Source organism: Pristis pectinata, chromosome 19 (genome assembly GCF_009764475.1).
Source record: "Pristis pectinata isolate sPriPec2 chromosome 19, sPriPec2.1.pri, whole genome shotgun sequence".
NCBI classification, from domain to species: Eukaryota; Metazoa; Chordata; class Chondrichthyes; order Rhinopristiformes; family Pristidae; genus Pristis; species Pristis pectinata.
The window spans coordinates 12,156,391-12,174,426 of record NC_067423.1 but is presented as its reverse complement, the minus strand read 5'-3'; the positions used below and the strand labels follow the sequence as shown (position 1 = coordinate 12,174,426).

Here is an 18,036-nt window from a genome sequence, read left to right as displayed (position 1 = left end):
AGCAGGTGGGGACACAAGAGACTGCAGAGGCAGGAATCTGGAGCAACAAACAATCTGCTGGAGGAACTCAATGGGTTGAGCAGCATCTGTGGGGGGAAAGGAATTGTCCACGTTTCGGGTTGAAACCCTGCACTAGTCTTGATGCAGGGTTTCGACCTGAAAAGTCGACAATTCCTTTCCCCCACAGATGCTGCTCAACCCACTGAGTTCCTCCAGCAGATTGTTCGTTGTGACACCCAAGCAGGTGTCTTGGAAAGAGAAAATGTGCTCACTGTGGATTCAGAACATGGAGGCTTGTCAGTCTGGGAGCTAGATAATTTTCTGTGTGATGTAAGGATTGTGAAGGACATGTACATACCTTGAATAAAGACCAAATAATCACCGAATGTTACAAAACAACTCCCTTGAAATCAGCTTGAACCGACAGTGCAATAAAACAAGCCAGTGCTCAATTATTCTGCAGTTGATTCTCCCCTCAAGAACTATAAATCCAAATCCCTCCAGACTCTCATCAACATTTAACTGACCCACTGCCCATAAAACGGAACGAGTATTGAAGTACGGTTGGGCACTAAAGGGACACCAATCAGTGGTGAGGCATAACATTGATTTGCCTTTCAAACTAATGATCCAAATAAGATAACTGAAGATGGAGAGTGGATAAGCTCAGTACACATTGCCGCCAGAGTCCGACACTGTTGTGGTATGTTGCCAATGAATAATTACTTGGATCTTCAGCAACTGTCCTGCCCACCTCTCCTCTTCTTCTTTCTGATTCCCAAAAAATAAAGGGACCTTCCTGCTCATTGTGGTCATTGAGTAACCCTGGCCTCCTTAACATTGATTGATGGCCTTATGGAGTTGGAGAAGTATTCCCCTTGAAGTTGATCACAACCTTCTCTTCCACCTGTTTCTTTCCCCTCCTCATGAGTGATCTTCAGCTGGTTCAGGAAATTGGGATGGATGGGTGGAATGAAATTGGTGCGGAGGCTCAATCCTTATTTGCAGTGCCGAGAACTTAACTCTTCCTATTTAGATCAACAATTGTCACACATTCCCAGGTCAACTAATCATTGAACACCAGCAAGTCACTCGAGCATTGGCCTCTGGCAACACTTCTCTGCTGTATTTGCCTCATCTCCTTGCTTCACAGAATCATACAGCATGGAAACTGGTCCTTAGGCCCAACTCATCCATGCCAAGCTTCAGGTATTTCAATTGGATCATTGATTTAAGAATAACATTCACATTACCGATTGTTACTCCATTTGTTTTTCTGCTTGCTCCCAAGATATGGAGTGATTGACCCACCACTCTGCTTCAGTGTTGTATCTCAAACCAACTACTCCTGCAATAATGGATCACTTTGGGAGCGGCTCTGGGTGTGCATAGAATGAGGTGCCAGGCTGGAGGAGTTACAACAGTGCCCCCATGCCTGCTGAGCAACAAAACTAACTTGCAATAAATAGAGCTACAGCAAGTAAGTCAGAAAGGACACCTCCATGCCTTGACAGTACGCTACCATTAAGTCGTTTATGGTGGAGTACAGTCAAGCAACTGAGGTCTTCTTTCTGTCCTGGAGTACTTTGTGATTCTGTGATCACAAAGCCTCCGTTTGCCACTTTACTGCTGATTTAAAGGCATCTTAGCCCTGGGCTCAGTTGAAATGGGCCAAGACTGCCCAACACCTTACACAGGGTTTCATCCCATTAGAACTAAAGGCAGAACATGTTGGAAACCCTCAGTGAGGACGGCTGAGAAAGTTAATGTTTCAGGACGCTGTTGAGGATCACATCTTTCTACCTCCATAGGTGCTGCCTGACGTGCCGAGTACTTACAGCAAATTCTGCCTTTATTTGCAGTATTTTGCTTTTTTTTCCATTCTCAATGGTCTCGGCTGGATACAGGGTGGAGGTGAAAGCCACACAAAGCTGTTGGGCTCCTTCAGTGCATTGAGGGAAGGGGCGCAGCAAAGGCAAGCTGAAGGCCTCCTGAGGTAACCCTGTTGAGTTATGTATGATGGTGAGAAGAAGAAGGGATGGTTGATTTTGGCAGAGTTGGAGCCATTGTGGACTCATCATGCCCATTGGACAGAGTGGGATTGCAATCAATAAACTCAGCTTGTTGTGGCCCTACCACAGAAAATGGTGGGCTCCTCAGTGATAAACAGAGAGGGGAAAACCACACTCAGAACATGGAGGTCCAGCCTGAAAATGCTTTTGATGGAAAACATTTTTGAGAGGCAGAGTGAGAAGTAATAAACATGGAAAGTGTCCTTCAGAAGAGGAAGGGAGTGGAGGCACTAGGTTACAAGCGATATCCAGCCATCAAGAGCAGCAGAGAGGGAATCAGTTCTCCTCTCTGAACACTTACAGTATTACCTTGTAAACAGAGGTCTCAGGGAGTCAAAGGGCAAATTGAATGCTGTGGTTTAAAGGTGTTTAGCGTATTGAGTGCTTATTGCTTAGATGAGATCGTTGTCATTGTTTAATTATTGTAAATGATGCCAGTCTGGAAAGAGATCAGAAAGGCAAACTAACCCCAGCTGTTGCTGCTTTGTCTCTAAAAAGTAATGAGATTAGAGATTGATCAAAGCAATTTATCTTAAAATGCAAAAAGAAATGCAAACCAAATATTTCAACAATGCCAGCTTTGTTACAACTACAAACCTGGAAATAAAATTCATGTGGGAAACACTTCCCTCTGTTGGGGGAGTGCAGCAAAAGGGTGCATATGGAGATTAGAACTAGATTGTTCAGGGGTGAGATTAGGAAGCCCATCCACACACAGAAGGTAGCGACAAGCTCACTGAAGAACTGAGTTTAAAAATGAGGGATAATCTTATGACACGTGAGGTTCTGAGGGTTCCTGGTAGGATGGTTGCTATGATAATGTTTCACCTTGTGGATGAAGTCTAGAAATAGTGGGCATTGTTTTGGAGTAAGGAATCATCCATTTGAGGTGGAGATGAGGAGGAATTTCCTCTCTGAGGATTGTGAATCTTTGGAGTTGTCCGCAGCAGAAGGCAGCGGATGCGGAGTGTTCAAGGCGGGGATGGATTTTTTTATTGTAGGGAAAGTAAGGGCTGATGAGGTTCAGGCCGGAAATTGGCACCAAGGCCACGATCAGATCAACCATGATCCTCTTGAATGGTGGAGTAGGCCGGAAGGTCCATATGCCCCACTCCTGCTTCTTCTAAACTTGCCCTGTCGCATCCAAAAAGCTGGCGAGATGGAGGTCAATTGAAAATTCCAAAAGTGAGGTTGATAGATTTTCAGAGGAGAAGAGGATTATTAACAAAGGGTCACTGAAGAGGTGTCAGGGGATGCAGATTAGCCACAACCTAATTGAACAGCAGGGCAGGCTCAAGGACCGAAATGTCCTCATGCTTCATTCAATTCATATTGATGTCAGACTTTGGAATCACATAGTGTGGGGGTTCAGTCTGTCACCTGGACACCTGACCTGATAGAAATGGTTGGAGTGGACCAGCTTACTGACGATCGCTGAAGCAATTCCTTTTTTCCCACTTCCATTCATATCCCAGATACTGTACTGGTATTGGTTGGTATTGGTTTATTATTGTCATGTGTATCAAGATAAAGTGAAAAGCTTTTGTTTGCATGCCATCCAGGCAGATCATACTATACATAAGTACATCAAGGTAGTAAAAAGAAAAACAGAATGCAGAATGTAGTGTTGCAGATCAAAACATGCAAATAGGAAACTGTTTAATTTGACAGAACATTTACCATCTCTATAATTCTGATCTTCTCTACCTTGGTCAGTCCTGTTCTCAAACACCCCAACCAATAATCTCACCCTATGTTCTTCCTTATTTTCCTCTCTGAATGAATGCCCTTCCTTCATACTTACGTATTGATTGCTCTCACTTCAAATACAATTCAGTTACACGTATCTGTATCAAAATAACATCAGTTGAGACCATGGTATGGAAACTCTGAGGGATGGAAGATAATATTTATGAACTGGATACATCACCGTTAATAAGTCCGCAGGGGCTACCTTGCTGGAACAAAGCAGAGATGTTACTTAAGCAACAACCTGCAGTCCTCTCAGATCTTGAACCCTGCCATTCTGAATCTTCGTTGTTTCATTAAGTTCTCAGTGAGGTACTTGAAGTACTTTCTCCCCTTTTAATTGGCTGAAAAGTGAACAACACTTTGTACTTTAAAGCAAACATGACTTCTGAGTGAGCATCACCAAAAACAGACCTGAGAGTGGTAGGTGCCTGGAACAGGCTGCCAGGGATGGTGGTGGAAGCAGATACAATAGTGGCTTTTAGATAGGCTCATGAATATGGAGGGAATGGAGGGATATGGATCACGTGCAGGCAGAAAAGATTAGTTTAACTTGGCATCATGCTTGGCACAGACATCGTGGGCCGAAGGACCTGTTCCTGTGCTGTACTGTTCTATGACAATCTATGAAAACACTGTCAACAAGATTGTTCACCATCTTTATAAGACCATAAGACACAGGAGCAGAATCAGGCCATTTGGCCCATCGAGTCTGCTCTGCCATTCAATCATGGCTGATTTATTATTCCCTCTCAACCCCATTCTCCTGCCTTCTCCCCGTAACCCTTGACACCTTTACTAATCAAGAACCTATCAACCTCTGCTTTAAATATACCCAGTGACTTGGCCTCCACAGCCATCTGTGGCAATGAATTCCACAGATTCACCACCCTCTGGCTAAAGAAATTTTTCCTCACCTCAGTTCTAAAGGGATGTCCTTTTATTCTGAGGCTGTGCCCACTGATCCTAGACTTTCAATGAACTCTTAATGAGCTCTCAACTCCTAGACCCTCATACCTTTATCTATGAAGGTATGAAGACAGATGAACAAGAGGTTGGTCAAAAATGTTTTTTATGAGCATCTTAAAGCAGAACTGGAGAGGTTTTAAGGGTTTCAACTCCAGGCAGCCTAGATACAGCCAATGATGGTAGTGCAATTAAAATCAAGTATGCAATGGGAAATAAAGTTATGGCGAAATATGATAAAGGGTCTTCAACCTGTTTCTCTTTCCGCAGATTCTGCCTGACCTGCTGAGTGTTTCCAGCATTTTCTGCTTTATTTCAGCTTTCCAGCATCTGCAGTTTTTGATATTTCATTTGGCATTTCCATTCATTTAATCCCCTTGAGCAGAGTCTCAACAGATGTTCTTTTAATACAGATGAGTATGTGCTGAGTCGTATTGGAGCAGGGAGCAGCAGGCGTGTGTGCATGACGAAAGGGCGTTCATTAGCAGAGGAAGAGAAGCCACAAGATTGGTGTGAGATTGTTGATCATTCACTGAGAATGCAAAGTTATTACCAGCAAAACTAAATAAATACAGAGCTTCAATAAAGAGCATCTGACTGCAAGTGAAAGGAAGATGTTCTGAGCTTGTACCAATGAATCAATATTGGTATATATCAGAAACACACTCCCTCCTTGTCCTGAATATATTCCTTCATTGTTGCTGGATCAGTACCTGGGAATGCTGTACCCACACCCGTTGTGGCACCGTGTTCAGCTCAAAGATTCAAGGTGATGCCCTATTGCCGCCACATTCTCAAGGTAACACGCACTGGTGGTGGGAATACCCATGGCAGCTTTAACACCCTTTCCTAAACAAATGTATGTATTTCATAAATATAAAGGGCTGACCTTCAAAACTTGGAGGTCAGAGGAAAACTAAGAGCCTAATGGAATTAAAGTTCTATTTTGTGGGACTAAAACGTTGATGTGATCTGGGGCTTAGAGGAAACTACATAAAATTGACCCAGCCAGCTTGATGTAGAGTCTACTTTTTCTTTAGCTAAGGCGAAGAACTGATGTGAGAATATTCTTAATGTGTGGTAGAGCGTTGAATGTTGGTGCGCTGTGGGCTTCATTGTCGATTTCAGTAATCTGCATAAAGAATGACAAAATGGGATTGAATGCGGGAGTTCTTGGTTTTTGGATGGATGTTTAAAGGCTGCTTCCTGAAGCTGAAGAAACTGGAACCAGGTACGGAGAGAGTCAGGGTTGAGGTAGAAAAAATTCCTTATGTTGAATGTTGTAAGTCTTTGGAAGTGTTTATTCTGGACAGCTGAACAGTTGTTGGGTATATTCAATATAAGCTGGCGATTATAAAAGATTCCATGGCATGACTTGAAGAAATGCAGAAGGGAGTGAGAATACCTGGGAGAATTCTGCTGCTCCTCTTTAAAACATCCCACATGATCAATTGCAACGCTGAGATCAGTGGACTTCTGTATTCTGAAAGTGAAGGATATGGGGGTTGGACAGGAAGATGCAATTGAGGTAAATGGACAACCTTGGCCTTGAATGCGGAAGAGGCCTGCTTCATGGTCTTATGTTCCTTGCTTTCCCAGTTCAGTGTTAGCACTGTTGGGTCTGTGTTTGTCAAGGTCCCATCGACTTCCTTGCACAAAGCAGTACTGATGGAGTTCTTCACTGTCGGTGGTGCCATCTTCCACGTAGGAAGTAAAATTTAGTCCTCATCAGCCTCTTCAGAGGATGTCATTGATCGTGTGGGATGTTTTGAAGAGGAGCAGCAGAATTCTCCCTGGTATTCTCACTCCCTTCTGCATTTTGACAAATTGTGCCATGGAATCTGTTATAATCGCCCGCTTGCAGTGGACACGTGGTGGAAGCAGGTGTCAGGCATGGGGAGAATGCTGCCTTCTCCCCCCCAGTGGCACTGACTTGTGCTTTGATGCTGTGGACATTGGCCTGACAGAAGCCAATGACACTGGTTTGCCTGATCTCCCAATGGAGGTGACCAAAAGCTTGGTCAAAGTTGTAGGCCCGATGAGCATCTTAAAGTGGTCATTCTCTGGCAATCTCTACCCCTGAGTGTAGTGGAGGCCACATCATTGTGGGTTTTTAAAGAGAAGGGAGATACATGATTGAAAGAACAGGGAACTGAGAGCTATGAGGAATTGGCACAGAAGGGGAGATGAGGCCTGAGGGAGGTCAGCCGTGATCGTATGGAATGGTGGTGCGGGACTGAGGGGCCGACTGGCCTACTCCTGCTCTGATTTCCTTATCTACTTAAAGAGGAATCAGTGTGGTTGGGGAGGGAGGATGGATGTGGGTGGCTGGACATAGAAACCTCTCTGAATTAGATTGAGGAGTCACCCTTAGTGTGGAATAATGCTGGACATGCAGGGAAGGAGAAGGTATTATTATTGTCAGTTGTACTGAGGTACAGTGAAAAACTTGTCTTGCATACCAGTCGTACAGGTCAATTCATTACACAGTGTAGTTACATTGGGTTAGTACAGAGTGCATTGAGGTAGTATAGAGTACATTGATGTAGTACGGGTAAAAACAATAACAGTACAGAGTAAAGTGTCACAGCTACAGAGAAAGTGCAGTGCAGTAAGGTGCAAGGTCCCAACAAGGTAGTCCATCTTATTGTATAAGGGAACCATTCAATAGTCTTATCACAGTAGGGTAGAAGCTGTCCTTAAGTCTGGAGGTACGTGCCCTCAGGCTCCTGTATCGGGGTTTGGGGAATTTCCTCAGATGTTGAACTTCACACTACCTTAACCCATTTCTCACAGATCCCCCACGGACAACTTCCTCTGGATACAAATCCCAATCCTGGTCTGTGACTTCAGTACCTACTGCCTTCTCCATACAGCTCACCAGTGTGAACCGTCTCAATCAGGGGCTTGTGAATGTAGTGGTTGTGCCCACTGAATGATAATGGAATAATGTGCTTTATCGCGCTCTCTTGTAAAGTACTTCATTGCTTCAACATTTCCCTCACTGCCTTTGTTCTCATACAATCAGGAAAGAAAAAGCTGTAACACATTCTAGTGAAAGAGAGGCAAAGAAGAGATGAGAAGAATGAGATCAGTTCCGATGGATTTGCAGATACGCTCAGCAGTTGCAATGTGTTAAATAGCTTGACCTTTCAGAGAACATTGATCTGTATACAAAATATATGGAGAAAGAGATAAAAAAATAGACCTGCAGTTTTCCTTTTTCCTTCTTACGGGATCTGTCCGAGAATCCATTGGAAGGAATAAAGTCTCATTAAATTTCAATTACTTAAAATGACAGCCATGTTAAGCTGATAAAGCCCAACATTGTGTAAAGTTGTCAGTTTTGCGTTGAGGCTCTTCAGACCTATGTTCCTTTCTCTCTGTTTTAAGCCATTTCATATGCAAAGTAGTACCAGCTTTAGGAAAGTGAAGGATTTAGTCAAGTTAATGAACTTCAAGTCATGTCTTACCATGACATTTTTCCCATGCTAAATCAGAAGTAACCACCAGACAAAATGCCTGCAGATGGTCAATTTTTGATAAGTGTTCTTTTATATTGCGGCTCATTCTTGTTATGTGTTGCTGTCTGTAGCTACAATATGCCTGGCAGACTGGTACAGTCCTTCCAAGATGTGCCAAATGCCAACAATTTTCCAGGCCACTTTCTTTAATTGTTTGGCTGTGAAGGTATTTTTCTAGAGTATCTCTTGATCCCAAAACTCCCCAGGAAGTAATGATCGTAACAGAAAACTGGAGTAGATGATTATACTGCTTTACAATTCGTGGACCTTGCAACAAAATGTGTAAAGAAATGAGCAGGAAATCTGTAAATATGTTGCAGTAAAACTAGTACAGTGTCAGAGGTTATATCCTTTCAATTGTCTTTGACTTGCTGATGTTTCTCTCTTTGCCTTTCTTGCTTGTGCCTATCTCCAGTTCCGCTCCCTTTGGGTGGGGTGTGGTGTGAGAGGGAAGGGTGTGGTGTGAGAGGGAAGGGTGCTGCTCACATCTCCTTTCCAGGTTTTGCGTTTTCCCTTTCCTCCTCTATGTCTACATTCCAGCGATTTCACAGTATCGCCTTTCTTATCTCTTCCTTATCCCTCAGTGACTCCTCCCTTTATCCCACACCCCCACCTTTCTCCAACAGTCCTTTGCCTTGCCTTCCCTTCCCTCACATATCTTCTTTCCCTCCCCTTTCTCCAACTCTTCCTTTCCTTCCCCTCATTTCCCTTCCATTTCTCCTTTACCCTCCTTTTTCACCCTTTCTCTTTTGTGCTCTGCGTCATGCCTTTCCTGTGCAGGCTCTTTACTCACTCTCCTTTTAAGTGTTGTGCCGTTTCCAACCACATCCTCCCATCTTTTCTCCTTTCTCCATTGCCCTTCTCCTTCCACCAGAGAGGATGGCACCGAGAGCATTTGGAAACGACCTGTTCCTTATCCCTGAGTTACCCACTCTTTTTTTCCACCTGGCAGTTCCTGCCCTCCCCTACTCCACTTTTATTGTGCTGATGGCTTCATGATGAAACTCTGCCTGTCCTCTCTCCTCAGGACTGCCCACAGCTGCTTGCTGCTGAGAAGATTCTGGTGCCAGTCGGAGTGGTGAAACCCATCACCTTGAAATCCAAGAACCTTCCTCAGCCACAGTCGGGCCAGCGAGGCTACGAGTGCATCCTGAACATCCAGGGAATAGAGCAGCGAGTTCCAGCCTTGCGATTCAACAGCTCCAGTGTCCAGTGTCAGAACACTTCAGTAAGTACCACCAATTGTAAACCCTGGCATGACCCATTCACAGCACCATCACCTGGATTCTGAGCTCAGTCCCAGAAATTTAGGCTCAAACTCTTGGCCAACTGACCGCAATGGAATATTGAGAGGTTGTTAACGTTCCCTTGTCAAATTCTGAGGTGTTGTCTGGTCTCTCTGATGACCTGCAAACTTCACTCAATGTCAGCAGTTAATCTTTAATCATCCTAAAGAGGAGCCCACTTAACAATTGCCTTTTGTCTCCTTAAAGACAGGCCACTTAAGATCCTTGTCTTGAGATCAGAAGAATATGTAGTGTAATAGGTTCTGTACTTATCGACCAATGTAATATATGCATACCAGAAGCAATGGTGGGGTGGGGTTGTGGCTCTCCAAGCTAATGCATTTTAAGAGCTTTGAGTTCTCTGAAACCAAATGAAAGAGCATTGTGCATAAATCATTGGGTTTAGAAACATTTTGACTTATTTTTTTACCACTTAACAAGACCAGAAGTATTTTGAAAACAAAAGGATGGTTGTTATTGTCTCAGAACCCCTTCTTTGTTTTCTGCAGAATATTGAAAAGGCTCAAATATCAAATGTTATAAAGCAGATTTTATTAAAACAAACCTGAATGGCTTGCTAATTACTGCAGTTCCAGCTGCCTCTGATACACAGTACACCTAATACAACACAGTGCTGATTTATATGCACAATAGTGCTATTCAGATTCAACACACATGCAGCATTGTACTGTAGCACTGTCTCACTTTACAGATTCTCCTGCAGGTGATTCTTAAAGCTGTGCCGTCTCTGAGAGACAAGAGCGAGCTTTGTGAGAAAGGAAGAGAAGTATCTAAATTTAGGTTGTGCCACAGTGAAACAGATTTACCTGGTTGGGAGATAGGTTGGCAGCAGGGATGTAAGGGTGATGGGCAGGCAGTAGGTATATTGGACAGCAGGAGTGTAAGGGTGGAGACACAAGAGGCTGTAGATGCTGTAATGTAAAGCAAAAAAAACTGCTGGAGGAACCCAGCAGATCAGACAGCATTTGTGGAGGAAGAAGAAAGGTTGATCAGCCTGCAGGTAGGTTGGACAACAGCGGTGTCGGGGTGGTGGTCAGGCAGTAGATAGGTTGGACAACAGGGGTGTAAGGGTGGTGGTCAGGCAGTAGATAGGTTGGACAACAGGGGTGTAAGGGTGGTGGTCTTGCAGTAGAAAGGTTGAACAACAGGAGTGTAAGGGTGGAGGTCAGACAGTAGAAAGGTTGGACAACAGGAGTGTAAGGGTGGTTCTTGGGTAGTAGATAGGTTGGACAACAGGGGTGTAAGGGTGGTGGTCAGGCAGTAGATAAGTCAGACAACAGGGGTGTAGGGGTGGTGGTCAGGCTGTAGATAGGTTGGACAACGGGTGTAAGGGTGGTGCTCAAGCAGTAGATAGGTTGGACAACGAGAGTGTAAGGGTGGTGGTCAGGCAGTACTTTTGCCTGGATGTGACTAGAGATATCTGCAAGTATCTGTGTATTGAGGGCATAATTCTTCACTGTATTTATAAACAACTTGAGTGGCAGCATAAAGATCTATGTGTCCTATTTACTGATAGTACAAAATAATTGTAAATAGTTTTAATGTTAGTAGTAAGTTACAACTTGACTTAATAGATCAATTGATTGGGAGAACTAAAGCCAAGGACATAGAACAGTTCAGCAAGGAACAGGTCCTTCACCCCACCCTGACTAGAGTGACCATGATGCCAATCTAAACTAATCCTATCTGCTTGCACGTGTCCATATCCCTCTATTCCCTGCCTGTTCATATGTCTGTCTAAATGCTCCTTAAATATTGCTTTCATTTCTGCTTCTACCACTTCTCCTGTCAGCCCATTCCAGGCACCCACCACTCTCTGTGTAAAAAAAACTTGTCTCGCACATCTCCTTTAAACTTTCCCCCTCTCACATTAAATTTCCACCCTCCCGAAGTTGACATTTCCACCCTGGAAACAGACTCTTGACTGTCTTCTCTATCTATGCCTCTTATAATTGTATATACTTCTATCAGGTCTCCCCTCAGCCTTCGACGCTCCAGTGAAAACAGTCCAAATTTGTCCAATCTCTCCTTGTAGCTAACACTCTCTAATCCAGGCAGCATCCTGGTGAACCTCTCCTGCACCCTCTCTAAAGCCTCTACAATCTTCCTGTACTGCGGCGACCAGAACTACACACAGTGCTCCAAGTGTGGCCTCACTAAAATTTTATACAGCTGCAACATGACTTCCTGACTTTTATACTCACTGCCCTGTCCGATGAAGGTAAGCGTGCCAAAGGTGCCTTTGCCAGCAAATCTGCTTGTGTTGCCACCTTCAGGGAGCTATGGACTTGGACCCCATGATCCCTCTGTACATTAATGCTCCTCATGGTACTGCCACTTACTGTATACTTTGCTCTCACATTTGACCTCCTAAAATGCACCACCTCACACGTGTCCACTTCGAACCAAGGAAAGGGAAAATAATTTATAAATGATGAATGTCAAGAAACACAGAATGTTCAAAGAGATGCAAAGAGGCCCATTTGCTGATTCATAAAAATGAAATGGACAGATAGAGAAAAGAATCAAGAAAGCAGATGGGATCTGCCGTTTAAATCAGTGAGATAAGAAGGTGGAAGTTATACCACAGGTTCACAAAGCCATGGAATTCAGGAAGCAGTTCAGGGCACCACCTTAGGAAGAAGGTATAACTTACAATGTAGAGAGAAGGAAACTTTTAGCTGGTTGGCGAGTTAAGGACCAGGTGGCACAGTCTCCAAGTTAGAGCCAGGTTACTCTAGAGTGCAGTTAGACAGCACAGGGTTAATAGAGATTTGGGACTCTCGTCCATAACTAGTAATTGAAAGTAGGTCATCTCACATTAGGGTGTGGTGGATTCCTGCTAACCAAATGCACATGGGTCAAAATGCACAAGAGATTCTGCAGATGCTGGAATCTGAAGTGTATGGAGTTCAGTTACAATTTAACCATGATCTCATTGAATGGAAGGAATAGACTTGCAGGGTGATATGGTCGACTCTTCCTGTGTTCTTATGTGGTTAATTATTTTCATGAAGGACAGTTCCTGTTGAAGTCTATTTGGCAGCATTTCTGAAAATGCCCATGAGACAGTACAATGAGTGAATGGTTAGCCTCAGAAGGTAGTATTGGCTGAGGAAAGAGTCCGAGGAACTTTCCCCCTTCCACCCGCTCCATTCTTCAAGTAGTGCCCTGAGATATTTTATATCCATCTGAACACGCAAGGGACTTTAGCTTAACAGGTCATCCCAAGGATGGAATCTGTGACATTGCAGCAGAGCATGCATTGACAGCAAAGATTGTGCATTCTGCACTGGAGCCAACAGCTGTCTGGCTGAGACACTCCCAGGTGTGGGCTACTGTGGGAAACAACAGAACTCATAGAGTTATACAGCACAGAAACAGCCCCTTTGGCCCAACTGGTCAATGCTGACCAAGATGACCTATGACCATTTGCCAGTGCTTGGCTCATAATCTTCTAAACTTTTCCAATCCATGTACCTGTCCAACTGTCTTTTGAAGGTTGTTATTGATCTGTACAAACAGTATGCAAGACAAGTTTTTCACTGTACCTCGGTACGTGACAATAATAAACCAATACCAATATCAATACCTGCCCCAACCACTTCCTCTGGCAGCTCATTCCACATGCATACTACCCTTTGTGTAAAACTCTCACCTTAAACTTATGCCCTCTAGTTCTTGATTCTCCAACCCTGGGAAAAAGGCTGAGTGCATTCACCCTATCTATGCCCCTCCTGATTTTATACACCTCTGTAAGATCACCTGTTGTACATTTTATAATCGTAGAATTGTACAGCATCAATACAGGCCCTTCGGCCCACTGCATCTATGCTGCCCATCATGCCTGTCTATACTAATCCCACTTGCCTGCATTAATTTCATATCTTACTATGCTTTGCTCATTCAACTACTTGTCAAGACTCCTCTTAAATGTTGTTACTGTTCCTGCCTCCACCACCTCCTCTGGCAGCTCATTCCCCATACTCTTTGTGAAAAATTTAGATTTCCTTTAAACCTCTTCCCTCTCACCTTAAACCTATGCACTCTAGTTTTAGACACCCCTACCATGGGAAACAGAACTGGTCAGTTCTGGTCGCCTCATTACAGGAAAGATGCGGAAGCCATAGAGAGGGTGCAGAGGAGATTTACAAGGATGCTGCCTGGAATGCGGAGCATGCCTTATGAAAGCAGGTTGAGGGAACTCGGCCTTTTCTCCTTGGAGAGACAGAGGATGACGGGGGACCTGATAGAGGTGTATAAGATGATGAGATGTATTGATAAGGTAGATAGTCAGAGGCTTTTCCCCAGGTCTGAATTGGTGGCCGCAAGAGGACATAGGTTTAAGGTGCTGGGGAGTAGGTATAGAGGAGATGTCAGGGGTAAGTTTTTTACTCAGAGAGTGGTGAGTGCATGGAATGGGCTGCCGGAAACAGTGGTGGAGGCGGATGCGATAGGGTCTTTCAAGAGACTGTTAGATAGGTACATGGAGCTGAGTAAAATAGAGGGCTATGGGTAAGCCTAGTAATTTGTAGGGTAGGGACATGTTCGGCACAGCTTTGTGGGCCGAAGGGCCTGAATTGTGCTGTAATTGTTTTATGTTCTATGTAACCTGACGATCTAGCCTATCTTTGCCTCTCATAATCTTCGACATCTCTATCATGTCACCAATCAGCCTCCTTCGCTCCAGGGAGAACTGACCGAGCCTATTCAGTCTCTCCGTCTAATTCAAACTGTCCAGTCCGGGTAACATCCTTGTGAGTCCTTTCTGCAACTTCTCCAGCTTAATCACGTCCTTCCATTAGTGTTGTGGCCAGAGCTGCACATAGTACTCCAGGTGCAGGCCCAAGGCCCTGCCATTCATCCTTATGTCCTGCCCTGGTTTACCTTCAGAAAATGCAACACTGTGCACTTGTCTGAGTTAAGTTCCATCTGCCATTCCTTTGCCCACTTTCCCTGTTGACCTATATCCTATTGTAACCTTAGGCAACCTTCTTCATTGTCCACTGCATCACCGATTTTGATGTCATCTGCAAACTGACTAATCGTGCCACGTACATTCTCATCCACATCCAGTGTTATATAAGACAAATAGAGGACCCAACATCACTGGCGACAGGCATCTAATCTGAGAAACAACCCTCCACTGCCACCCTCTGCCTCCTACCACCAAACCAAATTTGTATCCAATTTCCTTTCTCACCCTGGATCCCCTGTGACAGAAAGTCCTTCTGTCTTTCTAATAGAAAGTGCATCAGCAACGGAATACTTTCTGAACAACTCCAAATATTTTTCAAATGAAGAGATACAGCACCCATTGGGAGTCAAGATGTAAAAATATTTCCATCTCACATTTGATCTTCAAATATGGAGCAGGAGGGTAAAAGGACATTCAGATCAAAAGGCCTTGAAGAGTATTTTGCTGTTCTTCCCCAAAGAGAAATACAGATGACGTCCCGTGCCATCTCACTGTTCTATTGTCCAAACACTATACATCTCGACACTTGACCACGTTGCTTGTATCTGTCTCATTTCAGTACTCGTATGAGGGGACAGTGATTAACAACCTCCCTGTGGACCTCTCTGTTGTCTGGAATGGAGATTTCAGCATTGACAACCCAGCACACAATCAAGGTGAGTCGAGGCCAGTGACTGCACTTTTACTCAATCCATGCTGTACACTGCTGAGAGCTATTTAACTGTGCAGGCATCATGGCAGATCCTGGGCCTACTCTTGCTTCTGCCCTCTTCCTTTCCAGTCCTGATGAAAGGTCTCGGCCCAAAATGTCAGTTGTTCATTTCCCTCTGCAGATGCTGCCTGACCTGCTGAGTTCATCCAGCATTCTGTGTGCGTTGCTCCAGATTTCCAGCATCTGCAGAATCCCTTGTGTCACCTAGGCCTATCCCCTCCAGAAGGTGTGGCCGTACAATTTTACAATCTATACTAGACTATAATTTACCCCTCTTCACATGCGTATTTTATTTCATGCCCTGTTTCCCAGGGTCACAGACTGTGACTGGATGTGTTTCTGAAGGACTTATCACACGTCCTGCCTCCAGCCTGGCTCACCAGTCTCTCCGAAGCGTGGTTACTCCTTTGGAGTTTCTTTGGGGAGCCTTCAACAACAAACACAAAAGTCTGATGAGATTCTGTTTGTTCATTGGCTCTGGCTCAGTGGGTTACACACTTGCCTCTGAGTCAGAGAGAAGTCTCGAGTCAGAGAATTGTGGGTTCAAATCGCAGTAAAATTAGGGCAGTACGAAGGGAGTGCTGCACCCTTGGGAATCTTTTCATTGAGTTCATAGAATCAATACAGCAAGGGAGCAGGCTCTTCGGCCCAACTTGTCCATGCCGACCATGGTGCCTGCCAAGCTAGTCCCATTTGCCAGCGTTTGGCCCTCTAAACCCCTCCTATCCATGTACTGATCCAAATGTCTTTTAAACATTTAAATGACAGGTGAGAAGTGACAAAAGAGGTGTTGAACTAAGGCCCCTTCCTCTCACTCAGTTTACACAAAAGATCCTGTGAGAATGTTTTTAAATAAGAGCATGGAATTTATCACCTAATATTTAGCCCTTAACCTTTATCACTAAAATAAGACAGATTGTCTGGTTATTATGTGGGAACTTGCTATGTGGAATGTAGCTCCTCCATTCCCATCATTACGTAAGTAACCAGAAAGAAGTGTTTCATTGACTACAATAGTCTTTGAGGTGACATAGAGTTTTTAAAAATGAAAGTTTTTATGCTTTGAAGTTATTGCAATTCAGTCCCGTTTGTCAGTTGCTTTTTTCCATCTCTCGTTCCTTCCACTCTCCCAGTTCACCTGTACAAGTGTGGGGTGCTGCGGGAGAGCTGTGGACTGTGCCTGAAGGCCGACCCCAACTTCGAGTGTGGCTGGTGCAAAGGTGATGGGCGATGCACCCTTCGACAGGACTGTCCTGTCTCCGGGGACCAATGGCTGCAGCCATCAGGCATGAACAGGAAATGTACCAACCCTCGGATCACCAAGGTAACCTTGTGTAGCGTTGCGGGAGACGTGGTGAGTGAGGTGTGAAGGTCAGCAGGAAAAACTTTGGCAAAGAGTGAACAGATGTTTTATGCTCTTTGCTTCATGAAGAAATCAGGGCAGGACTTTAAACCCTAAAATTCGGACCCAGACAATAAACACAGTGGTGAGATTGACTACTTCTTTCAAATAAAGTCATAAATCAAGTCCCTGCTGCATGTTTCAATGACTGCAAAAGATCTAATGGCTCTAATCAAAAACTCTGTTGTACATGTCCTGTCTTGCATTAAACATTTACCCATCTTACCTGTGCTTTAAGGCTTCTGATTCAGTAATTCCTTGATTTTTAAGTTTTTTTGTCTTGGTTTTCAAATATCTTCATGGCCTCCACCCATATCAGATCTCCAGACTCCTCCACACCCGACATTCTACACGATCACAATTCTCTTAAGACCTTAAGCTCTGGAGTTCCCGACATAATCTCTGGAAATCTTTCACGAAACTTTTCTGTCTCTCCTCTTCCTACGTACTCCCTAAAACCAATCTTTTTTCCCTAGCACTGGAGAAAATTGAAACATTTGTTCTCTAATGTGCTTGTTGTATCACAGGGGACTTTGAGCTGGACATTCATTACACATGTGATCTAGTGAAGTATGCATGTTAAACATTTACAAAATTTGGTTCCATTGACTTCAAGTAGAACTGAATATGAGGAGAGGAACTCAGTGCAGCAACATTACTCCATTGACTTTTGAGCACACAAAAAGGATGATGAACTTCTATTCTTGGATAACGGAGTGGCTGTTTATGTAGAAAATGTATATCTTTAAACCAAATAAAAATTTCAAAACCTTACAAATCTGCGCTGTTTTGGACTGTGAGATATTCATGCATTATTCATGGCTGGTTCCTGAAAGCTCTTTTCCCTACCATTAGCACAGAGGAATCACTCCATGGTTTATCTATAATGTACCAGCAAAATCCCAAATTGGCAGCATTCCAAATTTGACAACTGATCCACTTGGAATGATCTGATACTATTGACTGTTGTCTGTCTCAGGAAGCTTGCAGTAGTAGGGAAAGCCAGTTTGCTTATGATTAAAAATAGATACATTGAGATACTGGAGGATCACCTACATAAAGAAAGAAAGACTTACATTTATACAGCTGCTAAGGCAGTACAAAATCTCCCAAGATCCTGACAATTGCTATAGCATTGCTTTAGAATATAGTTCTCATTATGATGTAGACACAAAATCTGTGCATAGACAACGGCATGAAAGTGATCATTCTATTTGAATGTTGGTTGCAGCATATGTGTTAGTATTGGTATTGGTTATTATCATAACTTGTACCGAACAGTGAAAAACTTGTCTTGCATTCCATTCGTGCAGATCAATTCATTAC

General features: G+C 43.8%; 1 protein-coding gene across 4 annotated transcripts in view; it reads left to right on the top strand.

Moving 5' to 3' along the window:
- Positions 1 to 18,036, top strand: part of plxna4 (plexin A4) — a 532,456-nt gene that overhangs the window by 402,988 nt on the left and 111,432 nt on the right. For all 4 annotated transcript variants that reach the window (XM_052033450.1, XM_052033449.1, XM_052033451.1 and 1 more), the window contains exons 10-12: positions 9,339 to 9,539; positions 15,156 to 15,252; positions 16,442 to 16,632. In XM_052033450.1, the coding sequence (XP_051889410.1) occupies positions 9,339 to 9,539; positions 15,156 to 15,252; positions 16,442 to 16,632 (489 nt within the window). The remainder of the gene's footprint in view (positions 1 to 9,338; positions 9,540 to 15,155; positions 15,253 to 16,441; positions 16,633 to 18,036) is intronic.